This window comes from Elaeis guineensis, chromosome 6, assembly GCF_000442705.2.
Source record: "Elaeis guineensis isolate ETL-2024a chromosome 6, EG11, whole genome shotgun sequence".
NCBI lineage: Eukaryota > Viridiplantae > Streptophyta > Magnoliopsida > Arecales > Arecaceae > Elaeis > Elaeis guineensis.
The window spans coordinates 130902592-130927015 of NC_025998.2; the positions used below are offsets into that span (position 1 = coordinate 130902592).

General features: G+C 36.4%; 2 protein-coding genes across 2 annotated transcripts; one reads left to right on the top strand and one right to left on the bottom strand.

Moving 5' to 3' along the window:
• Nucleotides 1-13260: 13260 nt before the first annotated feature.
• Nucleotides 13261-15992, top strand: LOC105046494 (protein neprosin-like). Its single transcript, XM_010925079.2, has 7 exons — nt 13261-13435; nt 14143-14229; nt 14346-14579; nt 14698-14859; nt 14985-15038; nt 15331-15477; nt 15627-15992. The coding sequence occupies exons 1-7, from the start codon at nt 13289-13291 to the stop codon at nt 15990-15992; spliced, it is 1197 nt and encodes a 398-aa protein (XP_010923381.1). The 5' UTR covers nt 13261-13288.
• A 3191-nt stretch (nt 15993-19183) lies between these two features.
• Nucleotides 19184-20311, bottom strand: LOC140858850 (uncharacterized). Its single transcript, XM_073260133.1, has 4 exons — nt 20110-20311; nt 19837-20061; nt 19482-19742; nt 19184-19323 (listed from the first exon to the last, which is right to left on the bottom strand). Exons 1-4 carry the CDS (start codon nt 20309-20311, stop codon nt 19184-19186), a joined length of 828 nt encoding a protein of 275 aa, XP_073116234.1.
• Nucleotides 20312-24424: the final 4113 nt, after the last annotated feature.

Here is a 24424-nt window from a genome sequence, read left to right on the forward strand (position 1 = left end):
CCATTTTGATAATCTACAAAGAAAATTAAATTAAGCTATAATTTATAAGTAGAAGATAAAATAAATAAATAACAAGATGAAGTCATCAACATCTTCTTTCATTTCTATCCAAATTTTTTTTTTCCATGATCCTATAGAGTCAAACTCATGGTGATCACAGATTACAGAAATTAAAAAAATAATATTTAATATTTATCGGGTCAATCAGCATAGCATCATTAAAAAATTTTTTTTTTTTCATGTTCACGGAATCATGGGTGTTTACTGTTTACTGTACTGTGATGTTTACAGTAATACTGTATTACTGTGACACTGCAGTAAAACTGTTTACAGTAATACTGTATTACCGCACTCCGCAGACAGTCACAGGCTCACAGCCACAGGTCACAGCATTTAAAAAAAAAAAAAATCGCCGTGTCCGCGGCTGTATACGGAGGAGGAGGAGGCGGCGGAAGGGGGAGGAAGGCGGACGACCGACGGCCATATGGAGGAGGAGGAGGAGGAGGAGGAGGAGGAGGCGGAGGGGGGAGCGTACGGAGGAGGAGGAGGAGGAGGCCGAGGGGGGAGGGGGTTGAGCGTACGGAGGAGGAGAAGGAGGCGGCGGAGGGGGGAGGGAGCCGAGGGAGGAGGAGGCAGAGGGGGGAGAGAGTTGAGCATACGGAGGAGGAGGAGATGGCGGAGGGGGGAAGGAGCCGACGGAGGAGGAGGCAGAGAGGGGAGGGGATCGAGCGGAGGAAGAGGAGGCGGACGGCGGAGGAGGAGGAGGAGGAGGGCGAAGGTGGCCGAGCGGAGAAGAAAGAGGCAGAGGAGGGCGAGCAGAGGAGGGAGCGGACGGAGCAGAGCTGCCGGACTCCGAAGATTTGGAAAAAATAAAAAAGTTAGACTTAGATTACTCATCGGCTGACCGAAGACGGAGAAGACTCGGTTCTCCTCTCCTCCGCTGCCGGCTGCCGCTGCTGATTTCGTCACCGACGACGCCGAGGGAAGATGGCGGACTGGCTGAGCCTCTGAGGTTGGGGCCCTTGGGCCGCTGCGGCTGGGGTTTGAGGCTTTGAGCTCGGGAATAAACAGACGAAGGGACGGAGACGATGGGAGGAAGGAAGCCAGGAATGGAAGTCGAAGTGTCGAACTGTCGATCTCGTCGTCTCGAATCAAAATTTTGTTTTTAATTCTACGGCTCAACCGGGTTAGACCGGGTCGGATGGTTCACGGTTCAACCGGCCGGTTCATACGGTTTTAATCGAATTTTAAACATAAACGGTTTAATTAGATAACCAGCCCGGTCTTCTGATCAGGTCACCGGGTTTGCGGTCCGACCGGCCGAGCCGGGCCAGGTTTAATAACAGTGGTCTTAGCGGTAGACGAAGGGACAGTTTTGTAATTTTCACTACCATGGCAATTCTCCCCTGGCAAAAGAGGCCAAGTATCCTGATTTAGACGTCTTAGATCACTATCATTAGCCATGCATGCCAGCATCCATTTACGCATCCGGCTTAGGTTTATCATCATCAAAACAAATAATGGACATCACCTCGAAGTGCTACTGAGATAAAACTGGTGCGCGTTGTTTACCAGGATTCAACGGGAACAAACAGACAACAACTTCATGAGTGATTCTAGGCCTTGTGCAAACCATGATGAACATCAAACTATCGACTGTGGATTTATAAAGCACTTTCTTCGAGGTATGCTAAAAAGATGAGAAGTGAATAGTTAAAAATGCACTACACATAAATTGTTGTAGTCCTTAGATAGATGCCCATATATAAGAAATTCTGTGCAGAAAAATTACAAGTGCCAGCCAAGGAGCTCATCACCATCCCTTTCAAAGATGATTCAATTAGAATAATTTAGATCAGCTCCTAGCTAGCGACTGACAACAGAGATCGATTAATGACCTTCATTCAAGCCAATATAGACATCTTTGCTTGGTCGGCGTCGGATATGCCAGGTATCCTTTCTGACATTATTGTTCATAAATTAAATATAGGTCCAAATCATTGACCAGTGCGAAGTGATGTGAGCGATCGATGAAGAGGTCTACAAGCTATTGACAGTGAGATTCATCTGAGAAGTACAATATTCGAAATGAATTTTCAAGATCGTCATTGTCAACAAAGCCAACAGCAAACAAAAAATTAGCGTTGACCACACCAACATCAATAATGCTTGTCCAAAAGATAACTTTCCACTCTCAAAGATCGTCTAATTTTTTGACATCACCTCAGGACATCAACTGCTGAGTTTTATAGATACTTTCTTGGGGTACAATTAGATTTGGATGGTATCCAAGGATGAAAAAAAAATCACCTTTATAACCGACAAAAGGATGCATTGTTATAAAATGATGTCTTTCAGTTTAATAATATAGGTACAACTTATCAACACCTTATTAATAAGATGTTCAAACACCAAATAGACCGCAACATAGAAGTGTATGTCGACAACATGTTTGTCCAAAACATAGAAGCTGATCAGTATATTACCGACCTCAAAGAGGCTTTCAATGAATTACAGTAGCATCAAATGAAATTGAACCCAAATAAGTGTGTCTTCGGAGTCACATTAAGGAAATTCTTTAGCTTCGTAGTGACCTAACAAGGAATGGAAGTCAGCCCAAAGAAGATTTGAGCCCTCCTCGACTTGAAGCATCTGATCACCAAGTAGAAAATCTAGAGTTTAGCAAATTGGGTTGCAGCCTTCAACCGATTCATCTCCAGATCAATTGAGAAATGTCTATCCTTTTCCAAGATGATCAAATAGATGAAGACTTTTGAGTGGACGAAGAAGTGCGGAGCATCACATTCAAGGAACTCAAGTGGTACCTTAGATCCCATCCATTTTTCTTCAAACCAGAAGAAGAAAGGTCCTCAACAAACCTGCACCACTGATGAGGACTAAAATACCATCACCCTTTATCATAAGGATTTTTCTTCAGGGTGAACAACACCTTGAAAAGAAAAGTCTTTAGATGGATATCGATCCAACTATGGATGATAATAAAGATGGAGATTGCCCAAATGGTGTTCGAGATGACTTGGGTCGAAAGAATTTTATAATAATAAAAAAGATTAGAGATAAAGAAGTGGAAGGGTAGCTAAAGTTCTGCTTGGAGAGTTTTCCTTGTAAAGAGAGACTCGACGCTCTGGGCCTAAAGAAATACGACCTTCCTGGCCTGGGACTTTGAGCCAAAAATCGGAAGGGATGGAATATTGAGACTGAAACCTTTAGAGATTGGCCTCAGTAATAAATGACTCCTCTCCCATAGGCCTAGAAGAGCTTCGGTGCCCAAATGTAGAAGTACCTACAGTAATGGTATGAGGAACTGTCTTGGACCCGAACCAAGGAGGAGGTGCTCGACTTTCACCCTAATCTTCCTTATTGGAAGACATTGTGAGGAAAAGGCTGAAAAAGAGAAGGAAGGAACACAAACATAAGGAAAAGGATAAGAAAACCAACTCTACAGTGAAACTTTGGATGGGATGAGTTCCTTAGAGAACCAAAATATTCATCGGAGTTAGAGGAAGAGGCGAAACACATGATTGTGGAAAGGGAACGTAGAGAAAAACTGGCAGCCAAAAAAATAAGGACAGTATGGGGCAAGCTTATTTAAATCCGGATGCTGGATTCGAAGCGTGATGCCACATACATTTGTTAGGAGCCAATTCAAGCTTCTGTGATCATGATGCAAATAGTGCTTTGTGGACAAAGAATATTGACCCTCATGAAACAAAGATCCCATAGTTCCAACAAGTGAGGATGCCCCCTGATACTCCATGAGAATCCAATTATCGACCATAGAATTGAGATAGATCTCGGATGTCTTCCCCAATCTTAGTCTCTTGGAGGCAAATAACAATGGGTTTAGTAGAGAAAATGGTATCTCAGACAATCCTTTTTTTCTTGTTATGATAGATAGAGTAGAAGAGTATTGTACTATTTCTCACATAAGAGATGAAGAGAGGAGGCCTATTATATAGAAGAGAACTTAACTTTGTTTTAAATTCCTTCAACTCTCTTGATCCAAGATGGCTCAAACACTCTCTTTATGTAGAGAATTTTACAACCCTTCAACTACCTAAGGGCCATAATTATAAGCAAAATTTTGGTTTTATACACAGAATACTAAGTGAATTTCATAAAAAAGATCCTTGCTAATAATAAGATAATATTAATTCGATTTACAAATTTCAACACTCCCTCTTGAAACAAGGACTCTTCAAAATATAAAAGTAGACTCTTTGACTATAGGAAATAGCATCCTTTGATTCTAAAAAATATTAAACTTAGACTCTAAGATCCATATACAATTAAGTTTAGCTATTTCTAACACTCATTCTAAAACTTAATTGTCTTCCATCCTTGATTCTAAGAAGACTCTTGAACTTGTTGAAAGGATCTGCTGCAAGTGGCTTGTTGCTTGTAGCCTTTGGGCATCAATTTTGCTTTGTACTTTTCTACATATCCTTGAGTATTCTTCTTCTTCTTGTAGACCTATTTGACACCTATGGGTTTATGGCCTTCGAAGAGAGTAATAAGTTTTCAAGTATTATTCTTCTCTATTGTTTTGATCTCATCTATGGCGGCTTTCCAAATCTTATATTGTATTGCTTCTTCAAAAGAAAAAAATTTATTGTTAGCCGAAAGACAAATGAGATTAAGTTTATTTGTTACCTCATATAGCTCTTACAAACTCCTTATTTTTCTTTGCATTAGACTATTATTCAAAAGAGATGATACTCTTGAATATGAAGATGAAGGTGGCAAAAAAACTTCAAAATCTACCTTTAGTTCCTTCTCTTCATGAAATAGCTCTTCGTTTATTGTCAACTGCACATGCTATTTTTATGGAACTCCACATCTTTACTAACATGAATCCTTTTAGTTTTTGGATATCAAAGAGCTTGTAAGCTTTAGATAAGCATCATAGCTAATGAAGATAAACTTTTTAGCAAGCTTCATTCTTTTATAGTCTTGGGTATGAGCATAGGCGATGCTCCCAAAAATCTTCAAGTGAGAGACATTAGGTCATCTTCTACTCCATATTTCTTGTGGAGTTATATCCTCTAGGCTTGTTATAGGGCATTGTTGAGTAAGTAGACTACATAGTTTATGATTTCGATCTAAAATTTCTTCAGCATGTCCTTTGTCTATAGTATGCTTTGAACCATATCAAGAATAGTCTGATTCTTAATTTCTCTCCATCATGCCATTTTGTTAGGAGGAATAAGGTGCCATCAAGAGTCGTTGCCAGATGCCATGCTCTTCACAGAGGTATTCGAACTCTTTGGATGTGAATTCGCCTCCATGATCGGTTCACAAGGTCTTGACATAGTAGCCACATTCTTTTTCCATCATTGTTGTGAACTTCTTGAATGTAGAAAATGCTTTAGACTTTTTCTTTAAAAAGTATATCCAAGTTTTTCTAACTAATCATCAATAGATGTTAGAAAACAATGGTGCTCCCCAAAGGATGTTGGAGATATTGGCCCACATATATCGGTGTGGATAAGTTCAAGTGGCTTTTTTGTATGAGGAAGCTTTTTTGAGAAAGCTCTTTCTTGATTACTTGCTAAGTGTACATCCTTCATAAAATTATTCTAGAAAATCAATATTTGATAAGTCCTTCACCATCTTCTTACTTGATAGTTGCTTGAGGCCACCAAAGTTAAGATAAACCTCATGTGCCAAAGCCATGAACTATACTTCACACTGCATTCAAACATTTAGCATTGATTTATTTGATGTCAAGCATGAACATTCTATTTTTTGTCATTTGAACATGGGCCATCAAATTATTCTTTTGATTTATCAAAAATAGACTTCTATTTTTTATATGCATTGTAATAACCTGCCCAAAAGACAAAAAAAAAAAGAAAACCCGAAGCATGTGAGGCAAAAAGAAGAGGAACTTCCAAAGGAATCCTCTTCTCTTCAAATCTGATTAGGAGAAGGATCATAGGCTCATCCGAACTCCAACAAAGATCCTAGGCGTGCCGTCTATACCCCCTTCCTCCAGACATCGTCCAATTAATCTTTTCATCAAATTGCTGGCCGGTGATATCAAGGTCTTAAAGTTTTCTTTCCATCGAGTCTTCTTTATGGGATTTCATTGGAAAGATCACCAGAGATCTCTCACCATGGGCATCACTGAACGTAGGTGAGGTTTTCTTCCTTCTCTTCCTTCTTTTGCTAGCCTTGCCATTACTAGATTTGGTTTAGTAAGCCACCGACTTCACTATGAATAGGGCCATCCCATGTATATTTTTCTTTCCTTCCTTTCCCATCAAGCCTGCCACCATGGTCAGACATAGGCTGTGCTCTTTATTTTTCTTTTCTTTCTTTCCCATCAAGCCGGCCACCATTGTCAGACATGGGCTATGCTCAAGAAGTTAAGGTTGGTGTCATTCGAAATCTGTTGATATCAAGGGTAGTTGCTACCATCGTTCGGTGTCAAGCCATGGGTGGGTGGTCAGCTAAAGCCCCATCCCTATTTTTCAAAAGAGGAGAAGAAAATTAAAGAAAAAAAGAAAAAACCAACAAAAAAAGGAAAGAAAAGGAAAAAAAGAGAGAGGGAGTTTTCTCTCTTCTCTCTTTCCTCTCTATACTCTCTCTCCACTTTCTCTCTCTACTATTTTTTTTCCTATTTTTCTCTCTATTTTCTCTCTTCATGAATTAATTTTCTCTATCTAGAAGTCTTATGGACTAGTGGAGGGTCCAGATACCTATATAACCCAGATCACTTCATTGACGATTCTAGGAGAGATCCTAGACTTATGATGTTTAGGGGTCTTTTCATCATTTTCTATCCTTAATCATGCATAATTTTTAGGTTTGTCAGTGATTATGTAAAGATGCAACTAACTGTACCAGAAGATATCGAGCGGAGTACCTTATTTTCAAGTTTATAAATTGAGAAGATCATCAATTACTATATTCGAGTCAATCCTTAATAGAGGTAAGATTCTTCAACATGATCACCTAAATATTTATGAAAATTAGATCTATATGATTGATATATATTTTATATCTATCGGTATGTGTATTATATGTTGTTGAATTAATATTGCATGAATCATGATTAATTGGTGCTTAATAATTATTGAGTTAGAAAAATATGATTTAATATAATTAATTGGATGGGTAGCATCTAGGTTAGCCGATCATGCAAGAAACATAATGTATATGCTGGATGAGTCTCGATCTAGGATGCAGCTTGGCCTGCCACAAGTTGGAGTATGATTGTGACTAATCTAATACAAAAAATCATATTATGACTTTAATAATCTTGATAAAATATGTGTGGTGTTTGGACTGTTTGGCCATGTAAGAAACATGGTGTGTGTACTGGGCAGCCTCAGATCAAGATACAGCATTATGTCTGGCCAACCACGGACTAAAGCATGGTTATAATTAGTTCAATATTAGAAAGACATATTTAAAGCATGAAAAAAGAGAGCATATGGATAGTCAGCCATGTGTGAAACGTGTATCAACCATGAGCTGAGATGTATGGCCTGTCACGGACTAAAGTATGATTGTGACTAGTCTAACGTCAAAATTAAATCAAGATGATGAATCATATCTTATTGAAGGGTATCTGGATTAGTCGGTATGTGTGAAATATGATATTGTGATGTCAATCATGGGCTGAGTTATGATTGTTGATCATGGGCGGAAACATGGTGGCCTACCATGGATTGGAACGTGGGTAGATCTAATCTAGTATCAGAATAATAATATTGTTTAGATTAGAACTATGTTAATCAATCTCATTGAGTTATTGTTGAATAGAATTATTGATTATGATATACGACATGTTTAATAAAAGTGCACATGATGATATTATTCAACTATCATATAAAGGATGTATGAATCTTATTATTTTTTCTATTAGTTACATATATTTTTATTAAAAGATGTTCCATATTCATGGTGGTATGAGTGGGAGGATTCTTACTGAGCTATTAAGCTCACACCCTCTTTTTTCTTTAGACTTGCAGGATGCGTGTATCGATCGGGTTGGATGAGAAGTTTCGATCGATGGAGTCCTTAGCTAGTTAGTTAGTTAATTTTTTAATACCAAATAAATATTTTAATTTTGTGAACATTATTCAATAAAGATGGATTGGTTTGATTTGGTACATATGATTTTATAATTCTTTCGATTCTTGTAAACTTGTTTAATATTTAGGCCTTACATATTCTTTAGGACTTATCTTAGGAAGCGTGCGGCTATCACGTATCCGATCCAGGTGTTAGGTTTGGAGCATAACATGTATACCATATCTTTTCTCCAAAAATTATCCCAAACTTAAAATATTATTCTTCATCTCTAATATATAATAAACATTAGAGATAAATTTATGACTTTCATCTTTTAATTGAATCGGGATTTTTATCTTTACCCTTCATGTCTACTTTGGACGAGTCACCAAAAGATATATGTCTATGTCCTGATTCGTCCAACTCCACGCACATGTTCTTATAGCCACACATGTGATTGCTTGTGCCGATGTTCAAGTATCACATATTTTGCTCATCGGTGTTACATTCTTTGCAAGCTAGAAATAAGACATCATCACTATCTTCTTCTTTGTATAACGAGCCTTCTCTTTAACTTGGTTAGCCTTATTATACCAAGAATTCTAAACATAATGACCAAGTTTATTGCAAATGAAACAATAAACTTTGGAGTTGTTATACCTTCAGTCTCTAGATGAGCCTCTTTGTCCATCCCTCCTTTGGACTTTGACTTATCTTCTCTTTGTTATTGTAGTCTCCAATGTCCACAGCCTCGTCCATGGCCTCTCCATGAGGTACGGCCTTGTTCTCGGCCTCTTCGACTCTTTTCATTCTTGAAATCTTTTTTTCTTCCTTCAAAATAAACTTAGATTGAAGAGCTTGCTCCAAAGGCTCTTCCTTCTTCTTGTTATGCCTTTGATTATGGATTTTTAAGGAATCTATGAATTCATCAATTGTCATGGTCTCCAAATCCTTCGATTCTTCAATAGCGACTATAATGTAGTTAAGCTTAACATTTAATGAGCATAGAATTTTTCTACTACTCGTGTATCACTCAAGATCTCGTTGTCTCTTCTTTATTGGTTAATGATAGTTAAGAATCTTATAAAGACATCTGAAATGGATTTCACCTCCTTCATTTATAGGCTTCAAATTTGCCTCTAAGAGTTTGAAGACAAATTTTCTTCACTTTTTCAACTTTTTTATATGTATTTTGGAGAATTTCCTATGCTTCTCGAGGTGGTGGCCACCGTAATCTTCTCAAAAGCTGACTTATCTATAGCTTGGTAGATGAAATAGATGGCTTTCTTATCTTTTTTTCTCAAATCTCATAGAACCTCTTTTTATTACAAAAAGGGACTATGATAGTGCTTATATGGCAGTAGTTTCTAAAATCACTACTATAGAACCTACGACAGTGGTTATTCATAACCACTGCTATAGGTCAAATTTATGGCAGTGGTTACTATTGTGGTAGGCATAACCTACAGCAACAGTTATAGTAACCGCTGTCGTAGGTTGGACCTACGGTGGTAGTTATGTAACCACCATTGTAGGTCGGACTTACGACAACAGTTATTTGTAACCACTGTCGTAGGTTATACCTACCGCAGCGGTTATGAATAACCAATGTCATAGGTTATGCCTACCGCAGCGGTTACGAATACTACTATCATAGGTATCTTATGATAGTGGTTATTCATAACTGCTGTGATAGGTTGACCTACGGCAGTGATTACTATAACTGCTATCAAAGGTAAAAATTTTATCATTTTATAATTTTTAATCTAGAGATCGGATTTCAATAAATTATTTTTTAATTTCATATAACTTTTTGAGATCTACGTGGCTGTAATAATGATTTTATGAAAAAATATCATTTTACCTCTTAAATTAGAGTTTTAAAGAAATTTAATCGATATTTACTAACAATTTTGGATGATTACGTGAACCTGTAATGGTGAAAAATTGAATTTCAAACATATCTTCATCATTCATTATCTAAATAATTATCGTTAGAAAATCTTTACAAAAGACTGTCTCGATTTGGTAGCCCTAGTTTTGTCGATCATTAAAATTCGATTTCGTCTGTCATAAATGATCGCATGATGATTTGATAGATAGAGACTACCTATGGATTAAAAAATTTATGACAATGATCTTGATGATATTTGTAGCATACTATCAAGATTTTACTTCAATCGAGCATCATTAGCATGGTCAATTTAGCATAAGATAATTTTGATCGTTAAATGAAAAATAAGTGATCACAAGGCCAATCGACGTCCAATTTAGATGATTTTTTGGATAAATAATCTTTGTTAGTACTTTAATTACTTTAATTATTTATACGATGATGATCATAAAATTCAAATCATACATATATGTTGGAATCCACTTGAGCATATCTTATAAGAGCACAAGTATAATTATTTAAGAAATTTAAGAATGAGTAGCAAGTGACATATAGTTTATTAGTTTTAGATCGTTCATATACATGCGGTTTAAATTTTATGATCATCACCGTACAAATGATCAAAAAGATAGTAAAGATCATTTATCTAAAAAATCATCTTATAATCGGATGCTGTTTGGCCTTTTCATCACTCATTTTTTATTTAATGGTTCAAATCATTTCATGCTAAATTGACCATAATAATGATGTCCGTTTAAAGTAAAATATTAATAGTATAATATAAATATCATTGAGATCATCATTATAAATTTTTAGATCTATCGATGGTCTCTATCTATTAGATCATCATGTGACCATTCGTGATCATCGAAATCAAATTTTAATAATCGACATATCTAGGGCTATCGGATCGAGACGATCTTTTATGATAATATTCTAACGATAATTATTTAAATAATGAATGATGAAAATAAATTTTAAATTTTAAAATTATATCATATTTAGAGAAAAATAGAAAAAAAAAATATCCTATCTTTATAGCAGCGGTTGCATAATAACTGCTGTTATAGGTCTGTGACAGCAGTTTACTAACCACTGTCATATCACTTATGATCGCGATTAGGTATAATCATTATCGTATCTCTACTTATGGTAGTAGTTATCATCAATCACTATCATAGATTGGATCTATCATAGTAGTTACCGATAACCACTATCATAAGTCAGCCTATGGTAGCGGTTATCGGTAACCGCTACCATAGATCCAATTGATGGTTGATTGTGATAGTCCCATATTGGGTGTGGAGAAAATGAATGATCTATATATAATGACTTAAATAGTCAACCAATAACAATATGGACTTGAGCATTTCGTGATCTCTCTCTATTTGGGCCCCACCACCACTATCGCCATCTGTCTGTCATCGGCAACCACCCACTGGTCCTGACTGCCACCCCCTCCCACCACCTGCCGCCGCCCCCTGCCACCGCCGCCCTAGCTATCGCCGCCGTCGCCCCAGCGGGCCTGACCTCTACCTGCCCCCTCCCACCGGCCATCCGTCGCCCCCTCTCGTCGGTCAGCCACCGTCCGTTACCTATCAAGCCATTTTGACCGGTGAAAGGGTCACCACTGCCGTAGTATCCATGACAACAGTTGGCATAACTACTGCTATAGCTTAGCTACGATAGTAGTTGGACAATCACTGCCATAGCTGTACAATAGTGATTGCTATAGCAATGGTTACAAAACCGCTGCCATATCTTTCTATAGCAGTGATTGACATATCTACTGTCGTATTCCAAAAAATCGCTATCATAGGCCTATGGTCAAACTATCTCATTGATATCTTAAGTAACAACTCAGACAAGCAAAGGTGGGTGTGCAACTAAGCTCTAGCAACTACCTCCTCCAAACAATGGGCGATCTCCATTTTTTTTGGCAAGGTAACTTCTTTGCTGCCAGTTTTTTTGGAAGATAAATCCACACTTGGAACCCAGCTCCTACCGGTGAGATTCTCCTCTCAATAGGAGAGCTGGCGTCCATTGGAGTGGCCTGGTGCCTCCAAGAATAATTGGAAAGGGAACGGCCTTCCCGACCAAGGCAAAAATCCCAGACGGATTAGGAAAGGAGTTATCAAAGGAAGGCTCTTCCTCAGAAACGAAGTTAACATCCACAGAAACGGTGTAGACATGAGCACCCACAGTGATGTTGATGGATTCCGGGATGGAGTCGAAATCTTCACGGTAGAAAACCACACCAAAGCCAGTGAGGTCTTCCCAGTGAAGACTGCCACGACTCGCCCGCAGAGGAATTCCAAAACCGGATATAATTGAGGCAACCGCGTCCGCAGTCCAACAAATCAGAGGTAAGTTTCCGATGGTGGCATATACGGTACCTTAAGCTTCAGGTTGTGCAGGGCAGCAGCAAGCTCATCGTTCCAATGAGAAACAATGAGAGTAAAACCATCTCCGTTGTGCCCAGCTGCTTCAAACGCCAGCGGGATTGCTGATCCAGGAAGGACACAAAGAACTTCGAAGCAGTGAGCTGCAGGGTCATCCACCGCCGCATGTTGCCGGCCCTCAGCGTTGACCACCACAACCACAACTGCGGTCCACCCTTCCTCACCTGTTTTGCCAAAGAAGAAAAGTTTAAAAAGAAAAAACAAAAAGATCCTAATAGGCCCAATACTCGTTACCGAATCTATCACCTTACACGGATATCGAATTGTTGCATGACATAGGCCAAGAGCATACCAAAGCTGATAGGTTTTTTGAAATTATTGGCAGGTAGTGTTGGACTAAAATTTATATGATTAATTGCCTCTTTTGATTGTGTTGCTAAGGAAAAAGAGATCTAAATTTTTATTATTTGAGGGAAATAATTAATGCCTGATGATAAGATATGCCTCAGAATCAATATCTTTTTAGGTAAATGATAATATAAGATACTTTTGATTATATAAGATATACTTTGACATATAAATAATCTACTAGCAGCAAAATCTTATTTTACAGCTATTAGATTATTTGAAATCATTGGCAAGTAGTGTTGGACAGAAATTCATATGATTGTCTCTTTCATTTTGATTGTGTTGTTAAGGGAAAGACATCTAAACTTTAATTATTTGGGAGAAGAAAAGGAAATAATCAAGGTAATATTAATTTGATGACTAGATATGCCCAAGAATTGATATCTTTTCCAATAGATGGTAATATATAAGATGCTCTTGATTAATATAACATATACTTTGACATATAAATGACAATGAGAGAGAAGAAATTTTGTTTTATATATTAGATGACATATTCGTCTTATTTTTATCCAAAAGGGTTTGAAAGAAGGGCACCATGAAGATGTATGTCAGCATGAGCTATGGTTTGGTGGTGTTATTGCTTCTGATAATCTCCTTATGGTGCATCGAGGCCAAGATGCAGCAACTAGAGGTTCAACAGCTCCTGAAGCGATTGAATAAACCTGCCGTCAAGAGTATTAAGGTTTGCCATCCAACAATTCTTTCATATATTTTTTTTTTGGATTTTTCTTGGTTTTTGGGGCCATTTTTTTTTTGCGTTCATTTTGAGAGAGTTTTCAATAAATTTCTGAATTATTTTTTAATAGAAATCTATTTTACAAAGTATTTATTTTTTATTTATTTATGAAAGAACCTGAATTTGGTTTAGAATTTCTTAGATTATTTAATTTAATATTAATCTTTTAAAAGAAATTTTTGTGCAATGCTTGTGTAAAACTAGAAATGGTGGCTGAAAAAAAAAATCTGGGTTATTCCGTGGACAAGAAATGGTAAAAGAAAATATATTATACATAATATTTTTGGAAGCATGGTAGCAAGTAAACATTTTTGTACAATGCTTATATAAAGCAAGGAATTTTATCGCATTTCTTTTAAAAAATTTTGTTATCTATTATTAACTTGCAGTATTCCATCTAATTTATAGAGTTTAAATGATTCCTTTGCACTTATTTGGTCATTAAAAATTCTTAAGCTATGCTCTTTTTCCAATTTGTTAGCACTTTATTCTGGCACCTTTTAAAAATAAAAATGTTAGTCTTTTCATTCATCTTGTACAATCATGTAGTTTCTTCCTCTTTTATTGTACTTATCTTCAGCATTTTTCACTGTAATGCTTCTTAATTTGCGATTTCATTTGTTCTAATATCTTTTTTTTAAAAAAAAAAAAAGAGCCCAGACGGAGATATCATAGACTGTGTCCGTATCTATGATCAGCCAGCCTTTGATCATCCTTTGCTCAAAAATCACACTATCCAGGTGCGCTCTCTTTCCCATTCACTTCCTCTTCTGCTCAAAATCTTCCCCTATCACTTAATGTTTACACCTGGTGGTCTCTTTATGTACTTTGTCTTCACTTGGTAAAAAATCTTCAGATGAGGCCAAGTTTTCCCCCATCAGGCCTGCTTGATGAGAATGAGGAAAGTAGCTCCATACCTCAGCTTTGGCATCAAAATGGGAGGTGCCCCGAGGACACCATCCCTATTAGGAGGACCAAGAAAGATGATGTGTTGAGAGCCAACTCTGTCGAAAGATATGGGAAGAAGAGCCCAGGGACAATCCCAAATCCCACTCCTTCATATTCGCAAGTGTTTCTCAATGGACATGAGGTATATAGTTTTGAAAATATATGAAATTAAGGAGTTGTTTAGAAACAAAGCATCTCTTACTTTTCCACTTCTCCTTCGCCTTTCTCATTTGTGTTTGTTGTTGGGTCTTCTTGTGCAGTTTGCGATTGTTTTTGCAAGGGGCGGTAAGTACTATGGCGCAAAGGCAACCATAAATGTGTGGAACCCTACGCTGGAACAGACATATGAGTTCAGTATGAGTGAGCTTTGGCTTATTGCAGGTCATACTGAACAACTCGATGCTGTCGAAGTTGGTTGGCATGTATGCTATTGTTTCAATTTTGAATAAATAGAAAGTAGTTTTAGTTATGTGAAATTCTGAAAGTCCTCCCTTCATGCATTAATTAACTTCAGCTGGTTACTTTTTGGTGTGGAAAAAAAAATCAGGTTAATCCAGGTCTATATGGAGATAATAGAACAAGACTTTTTACTCTTTGGACTGTAAGTTAATATTCCTTCATTTTTCTCGTCCTTTATGTGCTGTTTCTACTAGCTTCTTCTTTCCTCATGTTCTCCTACCTTGCCTTCCATGAATTTTTTTTAATACATTTATTTCATCACATAAAAGTAAATTGGATTGTCTCCTGTTTCGAGGCTTTCGGTTCTTTTCTGGTCAGTTGTATGAAAGACTTGAGGTGCCGCAGACATTCTTTATTTTGATAGATGGCTCAGGGCAAAGATTATAAAAATTGGGTGGCTTCTTATATGGTGTATTTTGCCCTGAAAATTTCAGAATGATAGTTTCCGGTCAACAGGTTGCTACAATCTAGACTGCTCTGGGTTCATTCAAGTCAACAAGGACATAGCTTTAGGTGCCGTCATCAGCCCTATTTCTAGCTATGGTGGACCCCAATATGAAATCACTTTATTAATCTGGAAGGTAAACACAAAAATTCAAGTGATTTTAACTTCTCGTCCAAAATCCTAAACGTTGGTGTAGCAAAACTACAATAGTCATATTTAATCACTTTGTCACTTTTCATCTACAAATCACAATAAATATTCTTATGGTTTTTACATTTTAAACAGGATCCGAAGTCGGGGAATTGGTGGCTGCAGTATGAGAATCTATCTCCATTGGGCTACTGGCCTTCTTCTTTGTTCCGCTATTTGTCAGACAGTGCCTCCTTGATAGAATGGGGAGGGGAGGCTTTGGACCTAAAATCTAATGGTGGGCACACCTCCACAAAGATGGGCAGTGGCCATTTCCCAGGAGAAGGTTTCGGCAAAGCAAGCTACTTCAGAGACATTCAAATAGCTGACCAATCCAACCATTTTCAAGCTCCTCAAGGAATTAACAATTTCATCACAAGACCCTCCTGCTATGATGTGCGCCATGCCGACAAAGGTTACATCTACTATGGGGGACCTGGTAGAAATCCCAATTGTCCATAAAATGTCTCAACTTTTTGGCCTGTTGGGAAAAATAACAACCTGTGAAAAAATATTTTCAAAAAAATAACCGTGAACAATCAATGCATAATGAATATAAATAGTTTTCTTACAGGCTTTGTTCACTACAATACATTCGGTCTTAGTGGTAGGCGAAGTGACACAGTTTTGTAATTTTTACTACCATGGCAATTCTCCCCGGGCAAAAGAGGTCGAGTATCCTGATTTTGACGTCTTAGAATCTGATAGAATTGAAGAATCTCAAATATAAAAATAATAAACACTCTTCTCTTATGGTGGAAAGATGACAAGAAGAATACTTGCTTCGTATACAACAATGGATAAATCACCTTCCTATTTATAGATGCCTAGATGCCTTTTTATATTCCATAACATTTAATTCATGCATGAAATACTAAGAAGCATTTACAGAATTCTATGTATTTAACTCTTCATCTATCAAGAAGCCTATTCCTTTTTATAAGGAGGCCTTTCAGATTTCCAAGAGACCCTTTAGTTTTCCAAGAGGTCTTTTAGTTTTCCAAAGTCATTTAATGATAAGTTTAAAATAATCCAACAATTTTCCCCTTAAACTTGTTCATCTTGGTGCTATGACTCCAAGCATCTTCCTCAGCCTTTGATAATCTTCACTTTTGAGTGGTTTTGTGAATATATCAGCAACTTGTTCCTTTGATTTGCAATACACAACCTCCACAATTCTTTTTTTGACTTGATCATGAAGAAAATGGAATCTAGTGTCGATATGTTTGCTTCTTCCATGTTGGACTGGATTCTTGGCTAGCTCAATAGCAGATTTGTTATCAACATTGATCTTTATAAGCTCTTTTTGTGGATGACCCAATTCTTCTAGCAAATTGCGCAACCATATAGCCTCACATACACATAATGCCGCTGCAACATACTCCGCCTCACATGTAGATAGTACCACAATAGATTGCTTCTTTGAGCTCCAAGAGAAAGCATTAGCGTCAAAATAAAAAATATAACCGGAAGTGCTCTTCCGTTCATCAAGATCTCCACCCCAATCACTATCAGAAAAATCAATTAAACTTGCATCATTAGAATGAGCATAAAACATACCATGATCAAGAGTTCCTTTAAGATATCTAAGAATCCTCTTTGCCGCCATCCAATGTGACTCCTTTGGATGCTCCATATATCTACTAATCAAACCAACTCCATAAACAATATCGGGCCGACTTATAGTGAGATAGCGAAGACTTCCAACAAGACTTTTGAAGAGAGTCGAGTTCACCTCCTTGCCTTCTCCTTCTTTATTAAGTTTTTCTCCATAAACCACCGGGGTGTTTACTTCCTTACAACTCTCCATTTTGAATTTTTTTAGAATGTTTCTTGCATATCTCCCTTGAGAAATGAAGATGCCATCTTCTCTGTGCTTTACCTCGATGCCAAGAAAATAGGACATCAAGTCTCCACCCATCATTTCAAACTCCTTGCCCATAGCTGCTTTGAATTCATAAATCATTTTTTTGCTACTACCTGTCACAAAAAAGTCATCTACATATAAACATATAATCAAAATATCATCTCTTTTTTTCTTCACATAGGTGGCATATTCATAGGGGCACTTGACAAAACTATATCCTTGGAGATAATGATCGATCCGTGTATTCCATGCTCGGGGTGCTTGCTTCAACCCATACAAAGCTTTTCGTAACTTATACACTTTATCTTCCATGCCTTTAAGGATATAACCCTCCGGTTGCTCAATATAGACTTCTTCTTCAAGGTAGCCATTGAGAAATGCTGACTTCACATCCATATGGTACATCTTCCACTTGTGATGAGATGCAAGTGAGAAGATAAGCTTCACGGTGTCAAGTCGAGCAACTGGTGCAAAGACTTCATCATAGTCGAATCCCTTCTTTTGCTTGTAGCCTTTGACAACAAGACGAGCTTTGTATCTTTCTACTTCTCCATTAGCAGTGTGCTTCACTTTGTACACCCACTTAATGCCTATCGCCTTTTGTCCTTTTGGAAGTGTAGTTAACTCCCACGTATTATTTTTCTCTAGGGCATAGATCTCCTCCTTCATTGCCTTTCTCCATTCAGCTTTCTGCACTGCTTCATCAAATGTTAGAGGTTCAACATCAGCAAATAAACAATATAAATCAACTTGTTCAACTGCTTCTGTTTTATCATAAAGATCATTAAGACTTCTAAATTTTCTTCCATGACTTCTTGTTGATATAGAATGACTTGAAGAAGCCGGTGTAGCTTGTGGTGGTGGAGATGATCTTGCTGGTGATAATATTGGTTGGGCAGCCTCCACTTCTATGTTCTCCTCAGCTTCATTATGAAGTGGTACATATTTGGTCTGAGAATCTGTGCCACTCCAATCCCATACATCATCTTCCTTGAAGACCACATTACGACTGATGATTACCTTATTTGCCATTGGATCATACAACTTGTAGGCTTTGGATTGCTCACTGTATCCTATGAAGATGTACTTTTGGCTTCGATTATCAAGCTTTTTTCTCTTCTCTTGTGGCACTTGGGCATAAGCAATGCTCCCAAAAATCTTCAAGTGACTCACTCCTGGCTTGTAGCCACTCCAAGCTTCCTTTGGTGCCATTCCTTTGATGAACTTTGTCAGACTTCGATTGATGAGATAGGCTGCACATGCCACCGCTTCAGCCCAAAATTGCTCGAGAAGGTTCTTCTCTTTCAACATACTTCTTGTCATGTCAAGGATGGTCCGATTCTTTCTTTCGGCTACTCTATTTTGTTGTGGAGAGTACGGAGCAGTGAATTGATGTCGAACTCCTTTTTCATCACAATAGTTTCTGAAAGTATTTGACATGTATTCTCCGCCTCTATCGGATCTCAAAATTTATACTTTATAGTTACATTCTTTTTCAACTAAAGATTTAAAATTTTTAAATGTAGAGAGTGCAGCCGACTTTTCTTTAAGAAAATAAACCCACAACATTCTACTAAAATCATCAACAAATGTTATAAAATATTTGTTACCACCATGAGATTTTGGAAGAGGACCACATATATCAGTATGCACCAACTGCAATGGTCTCATTGCTTTTCAAGACTTTCCACCTTTGAAGGGAGCTCTTGTATGCTTTGTTAGTGTGCACTTTTCACAAACTTCATTTGGATAATATATATGCGGAAGTCCTTTCACCATACCATCTTTAGATAGCAATTTCAAACTTCCAAAATTTAAATATCCAAGCTTGAGATGCCAAAGCCAAGAAGGGTTCTTGATATCCACTTGCAAGCATTTTTGAGAATCTGTCTTTAAGAGAAGAGGAAACATCCTGTTCTTCGCCATCTAGACACAAGCAATCAGCTTCCCATTTCAATCTCTTAAGATTAGTGATGACCCTTTCATATGAATTATATAACCCTTCTCCAAAAGTTGGCCAATACTTAGAATATTACTCTTCAAGTCTGGCACATAATATACATTGGAAATAAAATCAGATGTACCATTCTTTTGTTGAATCACGATCTTGCCTCTTCCTTTAACGGAAACTTTGGAGAAATCCCCAAACTTCACATCACCATGCACCCCTTCTTGCAACTCCATGAATAGGTCTTTTCTTCCACACATGTGGTTTGTGGCTCCTGAGTCAAGAAACCACACATTCTTCAAGTCTCCATTTTGTTGGCATGCCAAAAGAAGAGTTGGCTCTCCTTCTTGGTTTTTGGATTCAGAGTAGTTGCTTTGCTCATTGTTCCAACACTCAGCTATAATACCCATATTTGTGGCAATTATAGCATTGAACATTGGATCTTGCTTGGTCACGACCTCCATTTAATCTTCTACCTCGACCATGTTCACCTGTTCTACCACCTCTTCCATTGTTGAAATTTGGAGTTCGGCCTCTTCCACCATTGTAGCCTCCTCGACCATGACTACGGCCTCGACCACGACCACGACCATGGTAGTTGTTGCCACCACCTCTTATGTTGCTACTAGCATCTCGAAATGCTTGAGATTGCCCTTGATCCTTTCCTTTTTGATCTTTCCCCTCCACCTTTGATTGAAGTATTTTCTCTGTATTAGCTGCTTCAATTTTATTTTACTTCTTTTGTTCATGGACTTAAAGTTTACCCATCAACGCATTGATGGATAGAGTATCCACATCATTAGCTTCTTCAATAGCGATAACAATATGCTCAAACCTCGGTGTCAAAGATCGAAGTATCTTCTCCACCACTCGAACATCATTTATCTTCTCTCCATTCCTCTTCAATTGGTTTACGATAACCAATATCCAAGAAAAGTAGTTGAAGATATTCTCCGTCTCCTTCATGGTAGCGACTTCAAATTCTTCCTGTAGTTGTTGTAGTCGGATTCGCTTCACTTTTTCTTCTCCTTTAAATATGATGGAGAGAGTATCCCATGCTTGCTTTGCAGAAGTTGCCTCAGTAATTCTTTCAAATGTCACCTCATCCAAGGCTTGATACAATTGAAATAAAGCTTTCTTGTCTCTCCTCCTTGTAACCCTCAAAGCCTCCTTTTGATTTTAATTGTACCCTCTCTCTTGATCTGGTGTAGGCTCAGTATAGCCATCATTAACGATCTCCCATATATCTTGTGAGCCAAACAATGACTTCATCTAGATACACCAATTCCCAAAGTTCTCCTTAGTAAGCTTTGGGATTTGCATTTGCACACCATCACTAGCCATTTCCCTTAGGATCAGTTTTCTCAACAAGACAAGGCTTTGATACCAAATGATAGAATTGAAGAATCTCAAATATAAAAATAATAAACACTCTTCTCTTATGGTGGAAAGATGACAAGAAGAATACTTGCTTCGCATACAACAATGGACAAATCACCTTCCTATTTATAGATGCCTAGATGCCTTTTTATATTCCATAACATTTAATTCATGCATGGAATACTAAGAAGTATTTACAGAATTCTATGTATTTAACTCTTCATCTATCAAGAAGCCTATTCCTTTTTACAAGGAGGCCTTTCATATTTCCAAGAGACCCTTTAGTTTTCCAAGAGGTCTTTTAGTTTTTCAAAGTCATTTAATGATAAGTTTAAAATAATCCAACAGAATCAATATCATTAGCCATAGATGCCAGCATCCATGTACCCATCCAGCTTAGGTTTATCATCATCAAAACAAAGGGACATTACCTGGAAGTGCTGCTGAGATAAACCTAGTGTATGTTGTTTGCTAGGATTCAAGGGGGACAGACAGACCACAGCAAATTCATTAGTGATTCTAGGCCTTGCGCAAATCATGATGAACAACAAGCTATCAACCATGATGAACATCAAACTATCAATTGTGGATTTATAAAGCACTTTCTTCATGGTGTGCCAAAAAGATGAGAAGTGAATAGTTAAAAATGCACTGCACATAAACTGATGTAGTCCTCAGACAAATGCCCATATATTAGAAAATTCTGCACAGAAAAATTACAAATAAGTTCTTCAAAACAGATGAGCAATCTATTGACAAAATTTACTCAAGTTTCTAAAAATAAAGAATCTATTGAAGAGTAAAGAATGAACATATCTTATTGCCTAAGATGTTTAAAATTTGACTTTGTCACCATATATATACTATAAGAAAAAGGATTTTTTGTGACGGCAATCATTTACCGTCGTAAAAGAGTATTTGCAATGGCATTGCGATGGTATTTTAACCATCGCCGTTTCGACCGTAGTAAAAAATTTGCGATGGAGGAATGCCGTCGCAAAAAGTTTTTGCGATAATTTTTTACGACGGTAATTGCTTGCGTCGCAAAAGGGCATCGTATAAGATGTACTTGTGATATTTATTTACGACGAAGGATGCCACTGCAAATAACTTTATCCTACAGTATTTTATCATCATAAATAAATATTTTATTTTTACGATAACTATAGCCGTTACAAATAGTGGTAGTAAAAATTTTTTTATTACAGCATTCCACCGTCTCAAATAGTGGTAGCAAAAATTTTTTTTTCGTTACAGCGCTTTACCGTCATAAATAATGGTAGCAAAATTTTTTTTTTCTTTATAGTACTTTACCGTCGTAAATAGTGGTAGCAAAAAAAATTTTTTGTTATTTTTTAATACATTATTTACAATGATAAATACCATCATAAATAATATAAATTATATTTTTATCAATTATATTTATTTTTTTATATAATTGTGCCTCTAAACTTGTAACCATTATTGATACACTTGCTTATCAATTAGAGAGAAAATAAAACATAATACTCAAATATTGAAAATAAATTCATTCAGTCAAAAATAACTTGAAATGCATTGTCCAATATTAAAAATCTATCTAAATTTTGTTTAAACATAACATAAGTATTCAAGCACATATCTATTATCGAAAATATAATAAAAAGCAAAACAGAACATGAAATTTACTTACTTCATCTTCATAGAATTGTACCTAAACTTGAAAATAAATAAAAAAATATATTAGTTTAATAAATTATTATAAAAAATATAAAATGAGATCCTTAAGAAAAATAAATTTTTTGGGACAAAGATTACAATGGAATCTTTTTGTATCATCAGAAAATGGAATGCCTCTCTAATTTCACTATAGAGAACAAGTCTATAAGGGACAACCAGTCTGATGGCTGGTCTAGGTACCAAACACTGGAAGGTAGAAACAAAAGCATATTTCATATGAGCTGTTTTAACTCTCTGATTTATAAAATTCTTCGACAGCATAATAAATAAATAAATAAATAAAACTAGATTCAACTTTTTGAACCATTAGATGAGAGATTGATTCAAATACTGTTAGAATAAGGATAAATGTGATTCCATTTTGTATAAATCTAGATACAATGCACCTTAAGCAATTGATATTGTCAATGTTTTCTTTAGAAGGACACTTGGACAACTTTTTTGAAATATTTTTTCACTTTTTACTCCTTATAAAATATTTAACAATAAAACTATTAAAAATGATAGTTCGAAGAAAAATTTGAACAATAAAAACATCATCACAAACCTCATCAGGCATGTGGATGAATCTCTCATTTTTCGATGCATGTGTTTGGTGAGCACTAGATGCATCTGGAACCTATATATTATAAAAAATTAAAAGATGTAAAATTAATTATAAATAATAACTAATTAATGTACAATATAAATCTAACTAAATAAATAAATCATACCTGCCCACTACTGGATGGCACCGAACGAGTACCTATTGAGCTATGCGAAAAACATCCACTTGCCATCTGAGCACACATCTGATGGAGCTGTATCTCCAAGTAGAAAATCTTTTCATCAAACTCAGTCCGAAGCTCATCCCCAATCCTCTTAATGATCTCCTCTGATGGTGCTTGAAAAGATTGCTCATGCAAATATTGTCTTGTCATGCTCGAACTCTAAGTATGCATTCGTCCATATCCATCTTCTCCCATCACCTCTACAAAGATATGTTCTTTTAGTTCTGGTGTGCGCTCATTTTCAGGTACCTCCTCAAGTTATCGTTTCATCTCCTTCTATAATAAAAAATATAATATTAATATTAATACATACTATATATAAAAAGAATTTAAATTATACACTTATAATACGCTCTTACACATCCGCATCAATGACACCCTGCTTTGAAGTATGTGTTATAATAAACATGCTTAGTCGATCTGTTTCTAATCCCTCTGCTTCCATCTATTAAGATAAATAATCCAGATATATATAAAAATTTATACTAGAGTTATATTTAATATAAACTTATAATATTCTAAATATACATTTGCTCTAATAACAGAAGATGAAGTTCTCTCTATCTTATGCAAGCCTCCCAACATCTTTTGGTTATTTTTGTTTCATGTACACTATGCCTATAAAAGTTATTAATGTCATTAAAAATATAATATATTTTCATTATATGAAAAGAAACTAATCACAAAAGAATAAGTATCTGGACATCTTCTTGCCCCAATAACGAATAAGTACCTCCGACTAATCAGCTTTCACATGCAGAGAAAGTCTAGAGATAAGATTTTCTTCCCTCTGGTGCTCATCATAGTAATGATGCTTGATATAAGACTTTCAATTCCTCCATATCTCACCAACCGACTTTAAACAGTTTTCTCTATATTCACTAAAGGTATCTGTGTTATCCTATAAAATTAAAATTTAACAAAGTTAATAATCATATAAAATGTATGAACATAAAAGATAAGAGTTATTTCATATATAGATTTCTTCTTATGTTTAACAATACATATTTAATGTAATTTTCTTGAATGCTACTACATTAAAAATATAACCATTGAAAAAAATTATGCTGCTACATTAAAAACAAGGGCAACCAGTAATTTAGAATTCCTTTGATTTCGTATCTCTTTTCAAATATAATCTAGAATTAAATACATAATTATAAAATAAAACTTATAAATATATTTCATCTGCACCTCTTTTCAAATGTGA

Coding starts and splice junctions, on each gene's coding strand:
- LOC105046494 (XM_010925079.2), top strand. CDS start 13,289: ATGAAGATGTATGTCAGCATGAGCTATGGTTTGGTGGTGTTATTGCTT. Junction 13,436..14,142: donor CTGCCGTCAAGAGTATTAAG/GTTTGCCATCCA, acceptor AAAAAAAAAAAG/AGCCCAGACGGAGATATCAT. Junction 14,230..14,345: donor TCAAAAATCACACTATCCAG/GTGCGCTCTCTT, acceptor AAAAATCTTCAG/ATGAGGCCAAGTTTTCCCCC.
- LOC140858850 (XM_073260133.1), bottom strand. CDS start 20,311: ATGAAGGAGACGGAGAATATCTTCAACTACTTTTCTTGGATATTGGTT. Junction 19,743..19,836: donor TGGAAGAGGTGGTAGAACAG/GTGAACATGGTC, acceptor TGGGTATTATAG/CTGAGTGTTGGAACAATGAG. Junction 19,324..19,481: donor CGTGATTCAACAAAAGAATG/GTACATCTGATT, acceptor GCTTGTGTCTAG/ATGGCGAAGAACAGGATGTT.